Here is a 19748-nt window from a genome sequence, read left to right as displayed (position 1 = left end):
GTCAAGGTGACATTGGTGACATTGGATGTCATTTTAATCTCATAGAAAGACAATGTGCACTTTGCAAGGAAAGTCAAGTAACCACAAATGGGCGACTGAGCTTCCAAGAGGCACAAACCTGTTGACAGTACGGGGTGGAGTGGGTGGGGTGGGGACACACACGTACGGACCCCTTTAGAGACCCAACCTCATTAACAGGCCCTTGGACCCTCAAAATGCAAACAGCACTTCCATACCAGGGGCCTGTTTGGCTAGCCTGGCCACTGTGCTCTACTGGGCTGAAAGGAAGTGTGCTACCTAGTTTCCATAAGGAAGTCTTTGTAGCAGTCCCAGCGGAAAAGTCAAAAGTTTGATTTGAAAAAGGGAGCTACTTCAAACGCATTGTCAGGCAGAGGTGAGGGATCCTGGTGAATGCATACATTACAGGGGGCATCCATTAATCCACTGTCAGGCCACCCTTCAGCGGGCTCTGGCTGAGGGGGGCACCCTGAGGGACATGGGTCGACATACCTAGGGGAGGCAGCTTTAGGACAGCCCGTGTTGAATAGGAAAGTGAATTAATGCGTTTAGGATCCAGTGCTTGGACTGTGTGCCTGTGTGTCTGTGTGTGTGTGTGTGCACGTGCACGAGTGTGCATGAGCACAGGGGTGGGTGGGTGTGCATGCACAGAAAATGAAAGAAAAATGTGGGGTTTTTTTTCAATAATAAAAAGGAAGTTACTCTGCGGGGCCCCTAAAGCTTGTGAAAAATTAAACTCGACGGATTCAAACTGTCCTATTTCCACTTCAAAAGCGAAGAGGCGCTGAGCTCTTCCCAACTTAGCTTCAAACGCCCAGCACCCTAGAAAATTTCTGTAGAAAAATAAAGGCTGGCTGTTCCCCCAAGCGTGTGCCGGTTACTGTGCCCGCTGTCTCTCCTCCACTAATTATGCCCCTGTGAGTCTATTAATCATCTGGTAAATTATTTAGAGAGGCCTGCGCCGTCTTCAGCGAGTACAAACACAGCACACTGCAAGGCTGCTGGTAGCGGGCAGAGGTCCCCCAGGGTCTCCCCTCGGCAGGAAGGCAGTGCGCAGCCAGCACAAGCTCCAAACAAGGCCCAGCATCCTCTTACCTCCTCAGACGGGGGGCTTTGTGTGGTCTTTCAACTACACAGCTCTTTGCAAGTTTTAAACAAAAGGGGAGAGAGCAAGCCCATTGTCGGCTCTTTCGTGTGCATTTAGCGGTGAGAATATTAATTCCCGATTTTAACAAAATGAGGGGTTTGCGACTAGGCTCTGATGAAGGTTGCCCCCTGGGACCTGGGACTCTCGGAATGCTCTCAAAATCGCTGTAACCACCCGTTTGGGCTGCTGTGGGCTGCCATGGCGTCCTTGAGCTCTGTTAGCTGGTTTTGGAGGTGATTGCTCAAGTGAGGGTCTCAAATCTCTGTCAGACCTCCCACCTCTGTTTGGATTCTATGAGACCTCAAGGGACCTTACCAGGCAGACATGTTTAGGAAATAGAGGCTGTGTGGGAGAAAATGCCGCTAACTCTAGGTAATGATCTTTTCCCAAACAAAACACAGTAGAATTGCCATTTTTATCACGCCAATTAAATAGCTGCAGTTCCCCTGGAAACAGGCACAGGCCTGGGATGCGACAAGGAGGGCGGGCCTTCCTATAGGAACCCTGCATCAACTGCTGGTAAGTCAGGAGGAGCCCATTGCAAGCCTGCCAAGAGCCACCTAGGCAGAGCTGTGGCGAATGGCCCGCCCTTCTTTTAGAGCCAGGAGATGGGGAAGCTAGAACCCAGTTCTAAGGAGCCCCACTGAAGAGACATGTCCTGCCTTGTGGGGTTCTGATGGGACCAAGCTAGCTGTGGCCTTCAGCTCAAGATAAATACAATACACATTTAAAGCAAAGGCTTCAACCAAAGCTAAGCTAATCCTTCGGCTGACTAAGAGTCCTGGCTGGCCTGGAGCTCTCAGAGGCTCGCCTGCCTCTGCTTCCTGAGTGCTGGGATCAAAGCTGTGTGCCACCACACCCTGCCCTTTGGCTGTTTGTAACCTCCTCCATTGAGAACCCAAACGGTATCCAAGAACAAGACAGATGACCAGATCAGGAGTGGACGCTGCCCTCCTGAACTGTGGTGAGGCAGGAGGGTGTCACCCACAGTCTGGAGCTCTAGCTCCCTCCCCACCAAGGGCAGTGCATATTTTCCAACCAGGTGAGTCAGCACAGCCAATGAGGGTCAGCGAACCAGACCCTCTGATCGCAAGGATGCATTGGCCACTTTCCTGCCCGATCCCCAGAATTCAGAAAGTCCACAGCAGCAGAAACCTTTCGGTAGGAAGCCAGCCCAGGGGAGGAGCCACACCGCCTGGAGCTGGGTCACTTCCAGCACACATGGAGACTTCCTAGCCCTGTACTTGATTTTGGGGAAAGAACCTTGGCCTGTTCCGTGGGCTTCCATAGAAGCAGGGAGGGAGTCCGTGCTGCTGCTGATTTGATCTCAAATGATCCAGGAATGCTGGAGAACTTGCTGTTCTGAAAGTCTGGAATCCTTTTTTGCTCATTTCGTACCCAGGCGGAAGCGCCTGGAAGCTCTTAGGAAAGGCGACATGCTTGAAGCCAGACCCTGGCTGGCAGACCGAGAGCCCGGTAGGCCGTTACAGAGGAAACTGCCTGGAGAATGATGCGTATGGAGCCCTAGGGGATACATTTGTTGCGTGTGCTGAAGCTCAAGTCAGAATGAGTTTGGGAGGTCAGACCTAGATATTTCAAAGTCTGGGATAAGCAGGATAAGCAGTTCACTGGCCCTCTGTGGTGGTGTCGCCTAGAGTGGGATCAAGAGATTGACAACAAACCAAGATGGGGCCCTGGAGTGCTTTGCCCAGAAAATGTGGGAAGTTGGGAGAATGCATAGTACACTTATTAATTTTCTGCTGAATCGAGGGAAAGAGGTGTTGGCAGCAAGGACAGAGAGAGAGCATCACCAAGTCCGATGAGGTCACAGCTGGGACACAGCAGCGTGAGGCCCAGTGGGGGCCTTGAGGAAGGCCGATGACATCTGGATCCACCCGGCTAAGCCAGTGACAGAATTGCAGGGTGGCAGGGACCACAGAGCTGGGTGCATGGTGAACAGAGACATGAGAGACTGTCCCAGCAAGAGGTCCTGTCGATGGGAGAGGTGACCAGGAGGCCAGGAATGGGAACGTGAGCGAGCAGAGTGCTTGTGGGCACTTACGGGTTCTAATGGAGTCCGAGCCGCCTGACCTGGCGGTTGTTCAGGGTGAGGCTAGGTGGTGGTGTTGCCAACCAGCTCAGAGGCCCCAGGGGCTGCTGGGCCACAGTGTCGTCTGTCTTTTTACTTCTTTTTTTCTATACGTTTTCATGTGGCTCCAGGCTGGCTTCAAACTTAAGCTATAAATTAGCAGTGGTGGGCGTGGTGGCTGTGGTGGCGCACGCACACCTTTAGTCCCAGCAGTGGGTGGGCAGAGGCAGGGGGATCTCCAGGTTCGACGTCAGCCTGATCTACAGAGTGAGTTTCAGGACAGCCAGGATACACAGAGAAGCCCTGTCTCAAAACCAAACCAAAACAAACAACACCACAAACAAACCAAAACCAAAACCCTAAATGTAAGCAACACAGCTGAGGGTGGCCTCGAACTCTTGACCCTGTTCACTGTGCGGAAGTGCGGTGATTACAGTCACGTGACACATTTCTCCACAGTCTCTGTTTTTATAATCCTCTGTACCCTGTGGGTCTTGGTTATGTTTGGAAAAAATTCATAATTTAGTATTACCACATTCCTGGGACGGCTGTTGGCACTCAGGGTTAAGGTACTGGAATACGACTAGAAATCTGAAGAGGGGCATCTGAAATGCCTGGACAGACTCCTGTACACACAGACACACATACAGACACACATGCACACATATACATACACAGACACACACACATACAGAGACACACATATGCAGACACACACATATACAGTGCACACATACACATATACATACAGAGACACACAAACACACACATAGACATGCATACACATACTTACACATGTAAACACACACATACATACATACATACATACATACATACATACATACATACATACACATACACACACTATAAGTGATAGAGGAGCAGCTGTGATCTCCCTCTTCTGACTTTAAAGTGTGACAGAGTGTGCCTGTCTTTTAGTATGCAGAGAGACCATCTGACAGGGCAGTGTAACAACACATGACAGGGCCTCTTTCGGGAGGGGCCTTCTGGACTGCTGCCTTCTGCCTCTGCTCAGCAGAGGTCTCGTTCTGGGCGAGGTCTGAGAGTCCATCTCACAGGCCCACCATCAGGATGTGGACATTTTGGGTGTCTTTCCTCAGGCCTGGAGGGCTATGACCTCAGACCTCAACCACATCTCTACTTTGTGGTCCCTGCTGCCCTGGGAGCTACCTTTTCATGGAACCTGCCTCACAGAAGAAATGGTTTATTCTGACTCATAGGTCAAGGTACAGCCTTTCATAGTGGGAGATTGAAGCAGCCTCTCCTGACTAGTTTTGTGTCACCTTGACACAAAGTAGAGTTATCTGAAAGGAGGGAACATCAATTGAGAAAATGCCTCCAAAAGATTCAATGGTGAGCATTTTCTTAATCACTGGTTGATGCTGGAGGGCCTAGCCATCATGGGCAGTACCATCCATGGGTGGTGGTCCTGGACAGGCTGAGCAAGCCATGGGGAACAGCCCATAAGCAGAAACCCCCATGGACTCTGCATCAGCTCCTGCCTCCAGGTTCCTGCCCTGTGTGAGTTCCTGTCCTGATTTCCTTCAGTGATGAACAGTGATATGGAAGTATAAGCCCAATAAACTCTTTCCTTCCCAAGTTGCTTTGGTCCTGGTGTCTCCTCATAGCAATAGTGACGCTGTCTAAGACACAGCTGTTGACATCACAGCCATACTGAGGAATCAGAGAGTGGAGGATGCATACTGCCTCCCTCCTCGCTTACACAATCTGGGATTCCAGCCGGAATGTTCCTGCCCACTCACTGTACGGTGAGCCGGCCTGCATCAATTATCATATTAACCACAAGCTTCACAGGCCTGCCTCCTAGGTCCTGCCAGACCACAGTCACAGGATCGGAATTCAGGAGCATTCATTCCTCAAGCCTGATCATGACACACCTGTGGGCTAGGGTCCTCTTTAATCACAGGTGTCATGGAGAGCTCCCCCAGGCTGTCACATAGCAGTGACTTGGCAGTAGGTGTGGCTGTGGATGGTCAGGCAGTCCCTTGTTCCACCCCACCCTCCCACCCCAGCCTGTGTGGAGTGGCCTCTCCAGCTTGAGCAGAGCTATGTCTGTCCCCTCCTCAGGCCCAGAGCTCTGACTGGCTTGGCAGCTACCCCTGAAGCCACTAATGAAGCCCTGAGTGGTGACGTTATGTAAATGCACTCCTGGCTGTGCCTGTGAGATTGGGCTCAGTGAGACAAGAAGGCAGGTTTATTGCTTCTGTTGGGAAGGTCTGATGCAGACAGTTGTAGTGTCATTAATTTGTAGGATGCGTGAATGCAGCGTGGTGCACAGTCTAAACAAACACAGAGCAGCAAAGGGATGAAAACCAGCACAAACACCGAGGAAAGAAGCCATCCAGAGGAACACACGGCTGTCTCATTCTCACAAGGCCCAGGAGCAGGAGGAGAAAGCCATGCCTGTCGGCTGGGCTCCTCAGCTTGTCTGGGTGAAGGCTGAAGGAGCCACTGTATGCGGAGATGGGCCACATCTCCTGGGAGGAAGTGGCGAGCCACTGTTCCTGATTACAGCATCTGACTGAGTAAGTCAAAAGCCTGGTACCCACTCCCGAGGAGAAAGGGAGAGGACGAAAAGTAGAGGGCTGTGTGCCTCAGGACCCCACCAAGAAGCAAAAAGCAGCACCTTAGGAAAACCTCCTCGGTGATAGTGACATCCCAGGACACCTGAGGACAGAGTGGCTGGGACAAGCCACCACACTCCCTTGGCAAAATACCAAATCTTCAAAAGTAGTCTGGGACCTGAAGTATGCTGTAGGCATAAGGATCTTGTGGAAGATCCAGTAACAGCACTTAAGAGCATTTGAAAGCAGTGACAGCCACCAACCAAACGGCCCAAACCTTCACTGACGGTGGGGCTGGGGTGTGGGGCAGCGGCGGGGCACTGGCCTAGTGCTGGGCCCTGGGTTAGCACACCCCCAGAACTGTAATAAACAAATGAATAAAGATTTGGTAAAGTGAAACACAAGCCACAGCAGTACACACACACACACACACACACACACACACACACAAAGGGAAAACATGTAACAATTATCTTAGCAGATCATAGTCAACCCTACCAACCTCACTTATAATCAAAAGGTGCTCACAACTGAAAATAGGTTACATGTTGGTCTAACAGGTGAGCAAAGCTAGTTTTTCTGGTAGGCAGAATAGCACTCCTCCAGCCCCCAGTAGATGTCTATGTCTTCGGGGCAAGAAGCATAAGGAACAGTCTAGCAACCTCAGACTCTGCTTGGTTTGGACCATGCACCTGCCCCTCTCCAAACAATGCATCTAGGGTTAAGCAGCCTAGGATGCACCCACATCAGGCTGCTCCTGTGCCTGCATTAGATGAGGGCAATAAGTTACTCCCTGTCCTAGTCTGCTTCCTGCAGCTTGGGGAGGAAAGTGTTTATTTGGCTTCCAGGTTACAGCCTATCACAGAGGGAAGCCAGGGCGGAACTCTGGAGGTGGGAACTGAAGCGGAGTCTATGGAGGAATGCTGCTCACTGGCTTGCTCTCCAGCGCTTGCTCACCAACCTATCTACCTTTCTTCTTCAACCCAGTTCCAGCTGCCTAAGGAGTCCACCGTGGACTCCCCCACAAACCAAGAATCAAGAAACAGCCCACAGACATGCCCACAAGCCAATCTGTGGAAGCAGCTCCTCAGTCGAGGCTCCCTCTTCCCAGATGTGTCTAGGTGTGTGGTAAGTTGACAAAAACTAACCTGTACACCCCCCTCAGTGGTCCCCTTGAAAACACCCCATTTCTCCTTAAACAGACCCTGGGTGGAATCCAACAATTACAGGCTGAGGGCTGGGCCAGATCACACTGGTTTTAGGTGCATGTGCAGTGAGAAAAATTGTGTCCTCGAACATTTTTAGGGCAAGTTCCCTAATGCCTCAGTGAGTGTGAATAAAGCCAGATGCATCATGGGAAGGAGTGTGCACAGTGAACAAAGGTTTACACAGTCAACTATTCATCAAAACACAGACCAGCCCTCACGGTGCTCCTTACTGAACTCCTCCTCTGAAACCCCTATGAAAAGAAAGCCCCGAACGATAACCACACACGTGGTTATCTGTCTGTCTGGACAGTATACTTTTGATCTGAACCGTTGCTTTGCATTTAAGTGAAGTTTCTCTCTACCTCTGCACACCTCTGAGTCCATTATTTCAGTCCTTGGATGATGGCGCCTGCGCCGCCAGTGTGTGATATCATATCAGGCATAGGTCTGCAGGATTGGAAGAAAACACATACATGGGCCACCCGTTTTCAGAGAGTGCCACCAAGGCTTTACTGAGATCTCCTTATATACCCGAGGCAAAAGCCGTGGAAAACAACAAGTCAGGTGAAAATCCCCAACCAGGAAAACAGGAAAAGTCTGTGTGGTGAAAGTTCCAGCCCAATCAGGGGCATAAACAACTTCTTAACAACGACAAGCTGGAAGGCTCGGTGGGGAGGAAGGGTGCCACGGAAAGTCCTGCCTCAAATCAGGGGCTAAGAGCAGCTGCCAAGGGTGTAAACAACTTCTTGCTATAACAGGCTAAAGGCTCATCGAGGGGGAAGGGAAACACCCCAAGGTAGGGCCCAACACTTGGGGTAAGAAGCCAAGGACAGCTGACTTTCAGTAGGCAGAAACAGGCAAGTCTGTGTGAGCTCAAATCTGCCTGGTCTACATAATGAGTGCACCTACACAGTGAAGGAGGGAGACAGGGAGGGAGGGAGGGAGGGAGGGAGGAGGGAAGAGAGAGAGTGAGACAGAGACAGAGAGAGAGACAGAGACAGAGAAAGACAGACACAGACAGACACAGAGACAGAAAGGCAGAGACAGAGAGAGAAAATGCTACATTGCTTTGCTTCTAAAAGGGAGGAGGCCTAGCAGTCAAGGACTACAGGAAGTCTCTAGAAGCTGGGTGTATATTCTTGCCAGAGCTGGGACAACCCTTTAGTTCAGGATTTCTGACCTCCATAGTAAAATAAACTTGTGTTACTTGATCTACAAGGCCTATTACATCAACAGACAAATGTGCTAGTGATGACCAGAAGTGGCTAAGAAATGGAGGAAGCAGGAGCACGCTGAGGTCGCCATGCACCACAGCACAGTTCAACACCCCAATGTTAAATGAATCGGTGACTTCTGATTCAATCCATCAGTGGGCAATCGGACAGGCTGTTAAGCATGTCTACATGAGAAACATACTTCATAGAATAACCCGAGGGATGTGAACTTGGAAACTAGTCTAATGCTTGCTTTTATGCAATTTCATATTTTGGGACACCTGTGGGCATGTTACGCAAAGGGTCAAGGGTTGCTGTACATCCACAGCTGCTGTTGACTCTGTGACCTTGGCTTGGCCACTCTCTTTGGGTCTAATCTCCTAGGTGCTGGCAGGGAGCTAGTTTTTCAGTCATCAACAGCAAGTCACAGGGTGGAAGCCAAGACTACCCAGTTATGTGCCTTGGGCATTCTGCCTATTCATTCAGTCCACGTCTCTGCAGAGTGGGACTTGGCACCCTTAGGGCAGGGGCGGGACTCAAAGAAACACATCAGGTGCCCCGAGTTTGCTCCAACTGCTATTGTTATTGTTGTTGTTATCGTTATTGTTATTGTTGTTACCATCATTATTATTCTGAAGCAGGGTCCCACAGAGCTCAGGCTAACCTTGAACTCACAACATAACTGGGAGTGATCGTCACTCCCGAGTGCTGGGATTCCCAGTGTGCATCACCATGCCCAGTGCACGTGGTGCTGCCTCAGGACGCTGGCCTGAGGACTCAGGGATGTTCTGGAGAGTCAGATCTGGGAACACTTTCAGAGTGTACATCACACAGGAGACTTGAAAAAGCTATCTGATACCGTTTCCCTATCAAGCCCTCCTCTGGTTTATCCTGGAATTTGTAAAACCACAGGAAGCTTCTGGCTTCCAGCAGTTGCTCAGGGTAGCCCACCCTGTAAGCACACTGTCAGTTGTGAAAAGTAACTAGGAGGAGATGGAATGTTCTAACTGCCAGTGGCAAGCCACCACATCTGTGACTGACCTGGCATGGGACCAGGTGTGGATGCCACAGCCACGGCACATCTGCATCCCCTCCCTTTGCCCACAGGTGGACAGAGCACCTGCCCCGGAGCCACCAGGCTGAGGCGGTTAGTGCAGAGTGGTCTACCTACCTGTCATCCTCTTTTCAAAGAATGGTTCTATGAGGTCCCCAAGGCTCGATTCGGCTGCCATAGCTTCCTTCAGCAGCTGCCCGCAGCTGACTGAGGGGAGAAGAGGGGAGACACTGTTAAATTTTAAATAGAAGGAAGGACGAGAAAAAAGGCATTCTGGCTCATACTGCCTGCTGGGATGGGAAAGGTCGTTGAAAAAAATATATAAAAGGGTGCGGGGGTGTCCAAGAGAAAGTAAATATCAAAAAAAGGGGCCTGGAAATGAGGAGAGAGGGAGCCGCGAATGAAAAGGAATGCATTTGCCAAAGAGCATTAAGAATGGACCACTCGGGAAGACACTAACGAGCCTGGCGCCGAGAGGGAGGCTCCTGCAGGGTCCTGGCTGTACCTGGAACCGAGGCACAGACTCGGTGCTCCCTGGGTTGCAATGGAGGAATGGCATGCAGGCGGGGACACATTCACAGTGTGTTGATGCGGGGAGGCTGGGAAGCATGGTGATAACCCAGCCCTTCCTGGGTCCTGGGGGTTTGGGGGTGTTCAAAAGGATCAAGGGATATCCTAAACGCATAACTAAGACTCTGTCAGAGGTGCCTGCTGGCTGCCACGGTCTTCATTGCTCTGGCTGCATGTGCACTGCAGCAGGGCCTTGTCCCACTGTGTCTCCTGCTCCGATCCACAGCCAGCACATGGGAGAGCTTGGTCAGTGACTTTCGAATGAAAAAATAAAACACTCCAAAACCCCAGAAACTTTCATCCCTAAACAAAGCCACAATCGTTTGTTTTAAGATAGGTTTTGTGTGTGTGTGTGTGTGTGTGTGTGTTCGCGCGCGTGCGCGCGTGCGTGTCACGCATCCTCCTCGATCACACTCTGCCTATTCCTTTGAATCAAGGTCTCATCTTAGCACATGTGTGGAAGTTAAAGAAAAGCTCTCAGGAGTCACTTCCTCCGCCATCTTGTTGGATCTGGAGCTAGAATTAAGGCCACGAGGCCTGTGAGCCAATGGCTCACCTCTGAGCCAGCCTGCTGGTCTTGAATTTGAAATTCTCAATACAGAAGTCCAAAATTCACTCTCAAAACAAGCACCAAAGTGTCCAAGTATGAAAAATGAGAATTACTAGAAAACTTAGAAAAATGCAAACCTTTGCAAGGAAGGAAATGGACCACAGGCTCAGGTCAACAGACAACATAGCATCAGAATTAGCACACCAAGGCTTCGGAGCAGCAGCACAAAGTGCATTTTCAACTTCAAAAGAAAAAAATAGTTAGCATGAATGAACAGATGGAGACCTAAAGCAGACGAATGGAAACAGGGAAAGATGGGACGACATGAGAATCTTTGGAACCGGACACTCACTACAGGCTAGTAAATGAGAATGTGGCTGTATCCAGTGGATAAAAGGCAAGAAAAGTGGAACGGATGACTCTAAAACCAAGCCCAGAGCAGGATGGCAGACAGCCCAGGGCAGTGCTGGGCAGACGAATATACTCATCATCAGAGCCCCAGCAAACAGAGAGGAGGAGAGGGACACAAAACACCCAGGAAACAGTGGCGGCAGAATTTCAGATTTTGGTGACAGATACAATATTCAAGAATCAATGTGTCCCAGGAAGAACAAACACAAAGTAAGCCTTCCCCTATGCAACTGTATGAAGACTGTTAAAAGCCAACAAGAAAGAGAAAACACTAAAAGCCGCCAGAGGGGGAGAGACAATGCTTCTATAGGCAGGGTGACAGGACACAAAAATAATCTGAGTTCTTATCAGAACACGAAGGCCAGGAGACAGTGGAATGACACCTTCAAAGTACCGAGGGGGAAAAACCCACAACCGAGTCTGTCAACACAGATTTCTATATGTAACGAGCATTCTTCAGAAATGAAGGCAAGAAAATGATATTTTCAGACATATGAAAGGAGAGAGAAGTTGTTGCTGGCAGATCTTAAGGAGAAGAGATGTTAAAGGAAGTTCTTCAGGCTGAGAGGAAATGGGAGGTGGAAACCCATATCTCACCAAGAAATGAAGCCTGGAGATATGTGAGTAACAACACAGTCGCCTCTCCGCCTCATCCCTCCACGTCTTTAATAGCAAAAGCATTAAAAGGAATGGTTTTTATTTTACCAAAGCGTGACCACGACTGTAATCTATCTCTAGGTATATTTACATATGTGTACTATTTTGGGAATGTCTGTGCACATTTGTGTATTGGGGGGAAAGTAATTTTCTGAGAAGTTAGTTGGGCTGTGGCACACAGGGGCAGCACCTTCAAATGCCCCCAGCACCATTCTGTGGGCTCGGCCCGCAGCAGCTTCTCTCTCCTTCCCGGCCCTTGATCCTACTAACACAGGCCAGCAGCCAAGGCCGCCTGGGACTACCTCGGCAAAGACCTGGAGAGCTGATTTTAATATTTCTCTCTCTGCCTGGTAAAATATTTATTGAAACTGTGCAGAGTAAGACGCCTTCCTCTGGTGCAGAAAGTGTTGTCTGTTGTCACACCGACCTGGGTTGGGGGGGTGAGGGGTGGCAACTGAAAGGACAGAGAAGAACATTGCTCCAACAGATTGGAAAATGGACAGCGAGGACACGGTCTGGCCCTGTGTGCTGTGGACACGGTTTTTTGTTTAATGTCTTATCCCTACGCGGGCGAGCTAAGAGGAAGGGTTAAGGACCAGGCAAGGCCATTGCTACTGCTTCTTCCCCATCAGCCAGGAACACACAAAGCCTAGGCAGCAGAAGGCAGCAAGCAGCACTTTGGGGAGATACTTACTGTTCACGAGGCCATATTTCTGGGACAGAAGGGCAGCCTGCAGTTTCTTCCCACAGCCCATTGGCCCACACAGCAGCACCTTGGGGGTGAACGGGGCATTACATCGGTGGCCAGATTGGACGTAGGTCAGAGCTAGAACAAGAGGAGTTGAGAATATCAAACCTAGGTCCTATGGGAAAAGAAGATAGCCCACACCTCTGCTTGGACTCTGTCTGCTTGCAGCACACCGGACCCCTCTGTGCGCCTGACATTCAGACAATAGAGGAACCGTCAGGGGGAGGGTCTGCACAGCTGGGCCCAGGCACCGAGGTGTACGGGGGTCATGCAATTTCTAAGCACTGCCCTGGCATCTCTCCAGAGCGTGCATACGGCAGGCAGCTGTTTGCCCCCAATTTGAATTGGGGCTGAGTGTGTTGGAGGTGGGAGGCTGACCCGGGCATGAAAGCATTTCTTATTTACTGTTCAGTTAGTTGGTTTCCGCCTTTATCCAGCCCAAGCCTCTAACCTGAAGCCACAGGACCAAGCTAGTCTCCTAGGGGAGGTGTGGGCTGTATGTCACACGTAGGCTTTGATATGTGCATTGAGCTGAGAGGGAGCCTGGTGTGCAGTGACTTCTAAAGGACTCGGGAATCGGTGGAGAATAATTTGTGCAGCCACACTCCAGGGACACTACTTTGTTGCAAGTCTCCAAAAAGGCAGTAATGAAATAGGTCACTGGAGTGGGCAGACTCAGCCAGGCTCTCCTGACCGAGCTGCACCTCTGGCATTTGATGAAGAGAGAGGTGGGAAGACAGGGGTGAACATCAACACTGAGGAGTCTTCTCCGTGGGAAGGCATGGGATGCTGGAAAGTTCAGGGAGGATGTACTGCACACCAAGCATGTCCCCTCCTGCACCCATCCAAACAAGGAGAGCTTTGAGGACAGAAGGAGAGGCTGCAGAGAGCTGCCTGGTGGGTACAGGCACAGGACAGCTGTCCACCAAAGAGCCTGCAGACTCGCCAAGGCCAGCCAGCCATGAGTGGCACCTGCCAATCTTCCTTTGTCAAGGAGATCCTGTCCTGAGGAGGGTGGGGCCAACATGTCTCCTTCAGGAAGGCGTGGGTAGGTGTGACTATTACGGGATTTTTCCAATCTTGGTGTGAGGGGCATTTGAAGCCCACACTGGCCTCTATCCATATTCAATAAATGTGTTCGGACATGATCGAATGTCTTCCCCTGGAGGGTGAACTGTTTAGTGAGGGCAAAAAGTAGCCCAACTGGGCAGCAGGATTATTTGTTCATGTGCAGACTTTGGAATCTTTGCGGGTTGCATCTATGGTACATAGAAGGGTCTACATGTGTCAGTTTGTGTATCTGTGTGTGGGTGTTTCAAACCTGTTTTAAACATGGGTGCTGGGAATCCAAGCTCAGGCCCCACGCCTACATAAACACTTTACTGGCTGAGCTGTCATTCTTAGAGGACCATCTCACTGGTCATCAAAGTTTAAAGCTCCCTCTTCTTAGAACTAGCAGCACAGTGAGTGAAAGTTGAGCACCCCAATGCTGAGGTCACCTCTGTTGTGGGCACACCATACCACAGCCACACGTGTGAACTGCTGATTAAATAAATATCCCATGCCATTCCATGAGGGAGCTGTCATTCTTGTCCTCACATACAGACATGGTAATTCTCAACGCTGTGGCTGGGGTTCCATGCCTCCTCTAGGGCAGCTCAAAGCAGGGTACTCTCACATGACTCTCCACTCTTCTGGAAGCCAGCACCTCTGAAAAGCACAGCCACTCGGCCAGCTTACAAATGATGCTTAATTTACAGCAAATAACTAAGTTAATTAGAAGTAACGATCCCCCAGACAGTCTCCACATCCAGCTATTCTTTTTGGAAATAGACAGCTGCTGGATGCACAGAGAAGAGATTAAACAAACAACACAGAGGGAATCTTGCAGCCTGGTTTTCAATTTATCTCTCCGCATTATTAATTAATAATAATTAATATTTAGACACTCACGTTTTTATTTACAATTCCAGGCATGAATTCTTTATGAATGATCATATGAACTTTTAAATTTAATTAAGTAATTTAGAAGTAATTAATGTGTAAATTCGGAACCGTGGCATTAGATAAATGTGGTAGATGTTTAGCTTAAGAGCACGTGTTTGCTGCTAAAGATCTTTCTAAGATGCAGAGCTCTGGAAAATTGCAAGGCAGCCTCAACCTGACATGGCAAGCAGCACCACCTTCTAGATGCCTGCCCACTGATGAATGCAGCAGGAGAGGGCCTGGTCTTCTTCAGAGTACGCAGAGAGGCCCCAGCCAGAGAGGACTGCAGAAGGTTGGCATAACTCTGAAATCTACATCCAATCAAAATGGCACTTTTCATTTTGGGGTGTGTGTGTGTGTGTGTGTGTGTGTGTGTGTGTGTGTGTGTGTGTGTGTGTGTGTGTGTGTTTGCTTGCACACAGGTGCACGTGAACATATGTACACATTTGTGTGGAAGTCAGAGGACATTCTCAGGAGCCATCCACTTCGTTTTTTGAAACAAAGTCTCACTGGCCTGGAACCCAGAAGGTGAGGCTGGGACCTGTTGGTCTGTACCTCTCTCTGTCTGGACCTCCCAGCCTTGGGGCTACAATCATGGATTATCACACCTGGCTTTTGTCACATGGGTACGGAGATTAACCTCAGGCTGGCAAAGCAAACACCAGTGAAGCCACGCCTGTAGCTCTGTGACTTTTCAAATGAAAATGTTTGCTGCAGGATCACCCTGGACTTCCGAGCTGGCCTCAGCTTACTGACTTTCCTGCCTCAGCATCTTTAAAGTACCGGCTTCCCAGGATGCACCATCACACGCAGCTTAAAACAATTTTTTTCTTTTTTAATCACACGGTCTCATGCAGCCCAGGCTGGCCTCAAAAATCTCTACGTAGCAGAGATGGCCTTGGACATCTGCTTTTCTGTCTGTAACTGCCAAGACCTGGGATTACAGGCGTGGGCCAGTATGCCAGGTTTTATGTGGAAGCCAACACTTCAGGCACCCTTCCAACTGAGAGCCATACCAGCCAGCACCCCACTTTTTTCCTTGAAGAGATTTGAAAGAGACTATGAGAAAGGGGCCATCAAGGGTCTCAAATGTCTGCTGTCATTTTATTTTGTCAAAACACTTTAAATGCCTTTCCCCCCTGGTATCACACAGGAGGAGATAAGTGGATTTTGAAACATCAAGATTTAAATATTTTTTAATATTTATAAATAGCCCTTTTGCAAGGCTGCCCTTGAGCACCTGTTACATACGGGGACAGCTATGAAGTGTGGTAGTGGGTAGCAAGCAGCTTACTCTGGCTCATGTCCCCTTGCCTGTTTTGTGTTGATGAATATGTTTTTGTCTGAATTATTTCTCTTTCTTCTCCTTCAAGATCAGGCTCCAAACCTTTACTACCATTCTGTCCCTGCCATTCCCTAACCAGAACACTGTCAACCCCTCTGTGGGCTGGGGATACAATCACAGGAGTGTCAGATTTTAGCCCTGGGGCAGGGCTGGGGGAGGGTGGCCCATCAGTGACTTGCCTCCCAGGGTGCCCACATACCCCAGCCACTGCTGTTCCCAGCCTGAGGATATTGGGACAGGGAGGGTAGTCAGGTATTCAGAGTGGGCCCTGGCCCTTGTGTGGGTTGAGGTGAGGAAGCCTGCTGTACTTACCCTGGTAGAAGACATCCACACATGGCTGGTCTGAGCTGATAGTTTTCAGGATTTTAGGGTAGGAAGGAAGAATCCTGATGATGTGCCTGTGGTATTCCAGCAGCTTCTTCGCTGTGTCTATCTCCGAGATGCCTTCTGGCTGTATCAGCCTGTTCTGTATTTCAAGCTCAGGGGGCCAGTCGAAGGTGGTGTGATAGATCTCTGCACAGGGAGAGGCACAGGGTGAGAGTGCCACCAGGGGCTGCTGCAGGCTCTGCTGCTAACAATTCCCAGCCAACAAGTGTCTCACTAACAACATCGATGCGTGAAGAACATAAGCTGTTCTTCATAGAAACAACAACACAGTGATGGGGTTGGAGGAGTTGTAGCTTAGTTGGCAAAGTGTTTGCCTCAAATCCACAAAGCCCTGGGTTTGATTCCCACACAAACCAGGCATGGTGGTCCGTGACATTCACAGGTTTGGTGGAGTCATGGCAACTGTCTCAAACCTAAGCTGGTATACCATTCCGCCTCCAGAACATGCCAAAGCTGGGGACCCTCAAGTGGCTCCCTCTTCTTAGGCCTTCTAGAACGGAGACAGGAGGATCAGAAGTCCAAAGTCACCCTCAACCACATAGCAGGCATGAGGCCAATCAGGATCTATGACTCATAGACTCCTTATCACCTCAAGAAAAACAGACAGCAGTGCCTGTCAGCCTGGAGCTGAGAGCAGACGTGGACCTCTGAGTGCTCCCTTTGTGCTGGGACCTAGGATGGGCCTTGTAGACTCAATTGATCCTCACAGAAATTTGGAATTTCACCCCAAGTCCAGAGAAAACCGAGCCCAGGAGAGGTACCTTCCCCTTGTCCCTCAGTGAAGACGGGATCTTTAGGAAACTCATACGCCTTACTCCTCCACACAACGTGGGACATGTGGCTTCCCAGGAAGAGGGGCACAAGTCCCCCTGAGCAATGTCCCCTGTGCATGAACCTGAGCCTCAAGGCAAGCTCCACAGAGTCCAGCTTCCTGGGCACAGTCAATGCCCAGAGTCCAGTTTCCTAAGGACCAGGCCACCATTACCCAAGATGACATCTTCCCTTGCCTGCTGGGATTTCTGTTCCCAGTGGCTTCTGAGTCTGAGCCAGGCCCTCTCAGCTGTGGCCTCTGAATGCCCAGAGCAGACAGTGGGACAGGGGTGTTCTCTCCCTGTCTTTGAATCCCTTGGGTGGGGTTGTGGGGGCTGTACCTCCAGTGACAGGATCAATCCGTTTCCCCACATTTCTCTCGATCAGGACGGAGTCTGGAGCGCTAAGCACGACTGAATAGAGAAGAAAGGAACAAGCCAGGTGTGCTGGGCTCAGGTGCCGCGTGTCTCAGACCTCTGCCGTGCGATAACACTCACCCCCCACCCCGTGTCACCCATCTCCCAGATGGCACTAAACCATCCCGAGACAGGTCTGTGGTGGGACATGTTCCTGGCTGTCAGTTCTCACTGTGGAAAATCACAGTGTAGAGATCTCTGTGACTCAGACCCTGCCGCTCTTCCTTCCCTTGGTTTCCTAAAGAGGCCTATAGCAGAGGGATTCCTTACACAAGGAACCCCACTTTTCTTACTGACAAACCCTAAACACATTTAGTTTGTGAGTGAGGCTCAACTTCACCTAATGTGCCTTTTTCCTGCTGGGTCCCAGGCCCTTGAAACTGTCCTGTGGGCAGGGATTGGGCCTAGGGTAGAGGATGGGGGTGGCCAGTGCTAAAGCATAGTGTGTACTCAGGGCAGCTGGGGCAGGGGCTACTCACTGACGTGCTTGGGTGCCAGTCCCAGGGTCTGGATCATCAGAGCCTGCTCCCGCCTCTCGGGGATGCCATCCAGGATCCAGCCCTAGGTAAACAGCATGGAGAGCTTCTTCACTATGTTTCTACCTTTCTTTATTTTGTGCATGCATCTGTGAGTGGGTGGGTAGTGTGTGTGCATGTGTGAGTGTGTGCATGTGTGAGTGTGTGCATGTGTGAGTGTGTACATGTGTGAGCTGTGTGAGTGTGTGCATGTGTGTGTCTGCTGTGTAAGTGTGTGCATGTGTGTGTGAGTGTCTGCTGTGTGAGTGTCTGCATGTGTGAGTATGTGTGTGCTGTGTAAGTGTGTGCATGTGGGGGTGTGTATGTGCTGTGTAAGTATGTGCATGTGTGAGTATGTGTGTGCTGTGTGTATGCGTGTGTGTCTGCTGTGTGTGTGCATGTATGTGTGTGCTGTGTGAGTGTGTGCATGTGTGAGTATGTGTGTGCTGTGTGAGTGTGTGCATGTGTGAGTATGTGTGTGCTGTGTGTATGCGTGTGTGTGTCTGCTGTGTGTGTGCATGTATGTGTGTGCTGTGTGAGTGTGTGCATGTGTGAGTATGTGTGTGCTGTGTAAGTATGTGCATGTGTGAGTATGTGTGTGCTGTGTGTATGCGTGTGTGTGTCTGCTGTGTGTGTGCATGTATTGTATGCTGTGTGAGTGTGTGCATGTGTGAGTATGTGTGTGCTGTGTGAGTGTGTGCATGTGTGCATGTGTGTGAGTGCTGTGTGAGTGTGTATGTATGAGTGTGTAAGTATGTGCCGTGTAAGTGCCACAGCACACAAGCAGAGGTCAGAAGACAATTTTCAAAAGTTAGTTCTTAGGGGTTGGGGATTTGGCTCAGTGGTAGAGCACTTGCCTAGCAAGCGCAAGGCCCTGGGTTCGGTCCCCAGCTCTGGGGAAAAAAAAAAAAAAAAAAAGAGGATCAAATCAAAAGTTAGTTCTTGGCTACTACCCTATGTGGGTCCCAGGGATTGAACTCAGGCCACCAAAGTTGACAGCAAGCACCTTTACCTGCTGAGTAGCCCCTCCCTAGTTTACATGGTATTTCAGGAGGTCTAAAGAGTGCTGGAATCTTTGAAGCCAAAGAAGTGTTCCTGACAGCAGCAACACCTTTGCTGGTGAACCTTTGGAGCCAGTGCTCGCGCACAAACGCACGGCAGGCCCCTGACGTTCTGGCTGTCCCCAGCTGCCCTCAGCAGGTGTCCATGCCAGCATGGGCCTTCACTGCCTCTGTTTCTGAAGGTTTATACCACATCCCCTAAGTGATTGAGCCGTGCTGCCAGCTTCACCCACAGCTCCACGAATCTGTAAACATCTTTCACCATCTGTGATGGCTATTCTTGGTTGCCAACTTGCCTACATCTGGAATTAACTAAAATTTTTTTAAAAATGGAGGGCACGGGGTTGGGGATTTGGCTCAGCGGTAGAGCACTTGCCTAGGAAGCGCAAGGTCCTGGGTTCGGTCCCCAGCCCCGGAAAAAAAAATGTTAAAAAATGGAGGGCACATGAGTGAGGGAGTTTTGCTGAATTTGAAGTAGAAAGAGCCACTTCTAATACAGAACAACTCTGAGGTAGGAAGACACTCCTTTATCCTGAATTTTGACACACCTTTAATCTGGGCCAAGCCACTGGCTGGAAGCCTATCTAAGGGCATAGAAGGTAACGTTCTCTCTGCCTGTTAAACCCTCAACCTTGTTAGAATGTCCATTTCTTCAGTGGCACTGGAGCCTTCTTCAGGATTCTGACATCTACTGAAGACGACTGAGACATCCAGCCTCAAGACAGAAACAACCACTGGATTATTTGACATTTTGTTCAGTCAGCCACCATTGGGCTAGCTGAACCAGAGCCTGTAAGTCATTCTAATAGATCCATATATAGACATCATATATGTATGTACATATATACATACACACATACATATACATCATATATTACACATATATGATTCTGTAATTACACATATTCATTCTGTAAGTTTGTTACTCTAGAGAACCCTGACTACACCATCATAAA

General features: G+C 49.8%; 1 protein-coding gene across 9 annotated transcripts in view; it reads right to left on the bottom strand.

Moving 5' to 3' along the window:
* The window catches only part of Ak8 (adenylate kinase 8), a 116175-nt gene that overhangs the window by 61911 nt on the left and 34516 nt on the right, over positions 1-19748 (bottom strand). For all 9 annotated transcript variants that reach the window (XM_087652607.1, XM_087652606.1, XM_087652608.1 and 6 more), the window contains exons 6-10: positions 17696-17777; positions 17142-17213; positions 15916-16116; positions 12219-12350; positions 9454-9543 (exon numbers count right to left, since the gene is read on the bottom strand). In XM_087652607.1, coding sequence (XP_087508733.1) covers positions 9454-9543; positions 12219-12350; positions 15916-16116; positions 17142-17213; positions 17696-17777 — 577 coding nt within the window. The remainder of the gene's footprint in view (positions 1-9453; positions 9544-12218; positions 12351-15915; positions 16117-17141; positions 17214-17695; positions 17778-19748) is intronic.

This window comes from Rattus norvegicus, chromosome 3, assembly GCF_021556685.1.
Source record: "Rattus norvegicus strain SHRSP/BbbUtx chromosome 3, alternate assembly SHRSP_T2T, whole genome shotgun sequence".
Classification (NCBI taxonomy): Eukaryota; Metazoa; Chordata; class Mammalia; order Rodentia; family Muridae; genus Rattus; species Rattus norvegicus.
Note: the sequence above shows the minus strand (reverse complement) of the source record. Positions and strands in the feature narration are given on the sequence as shown.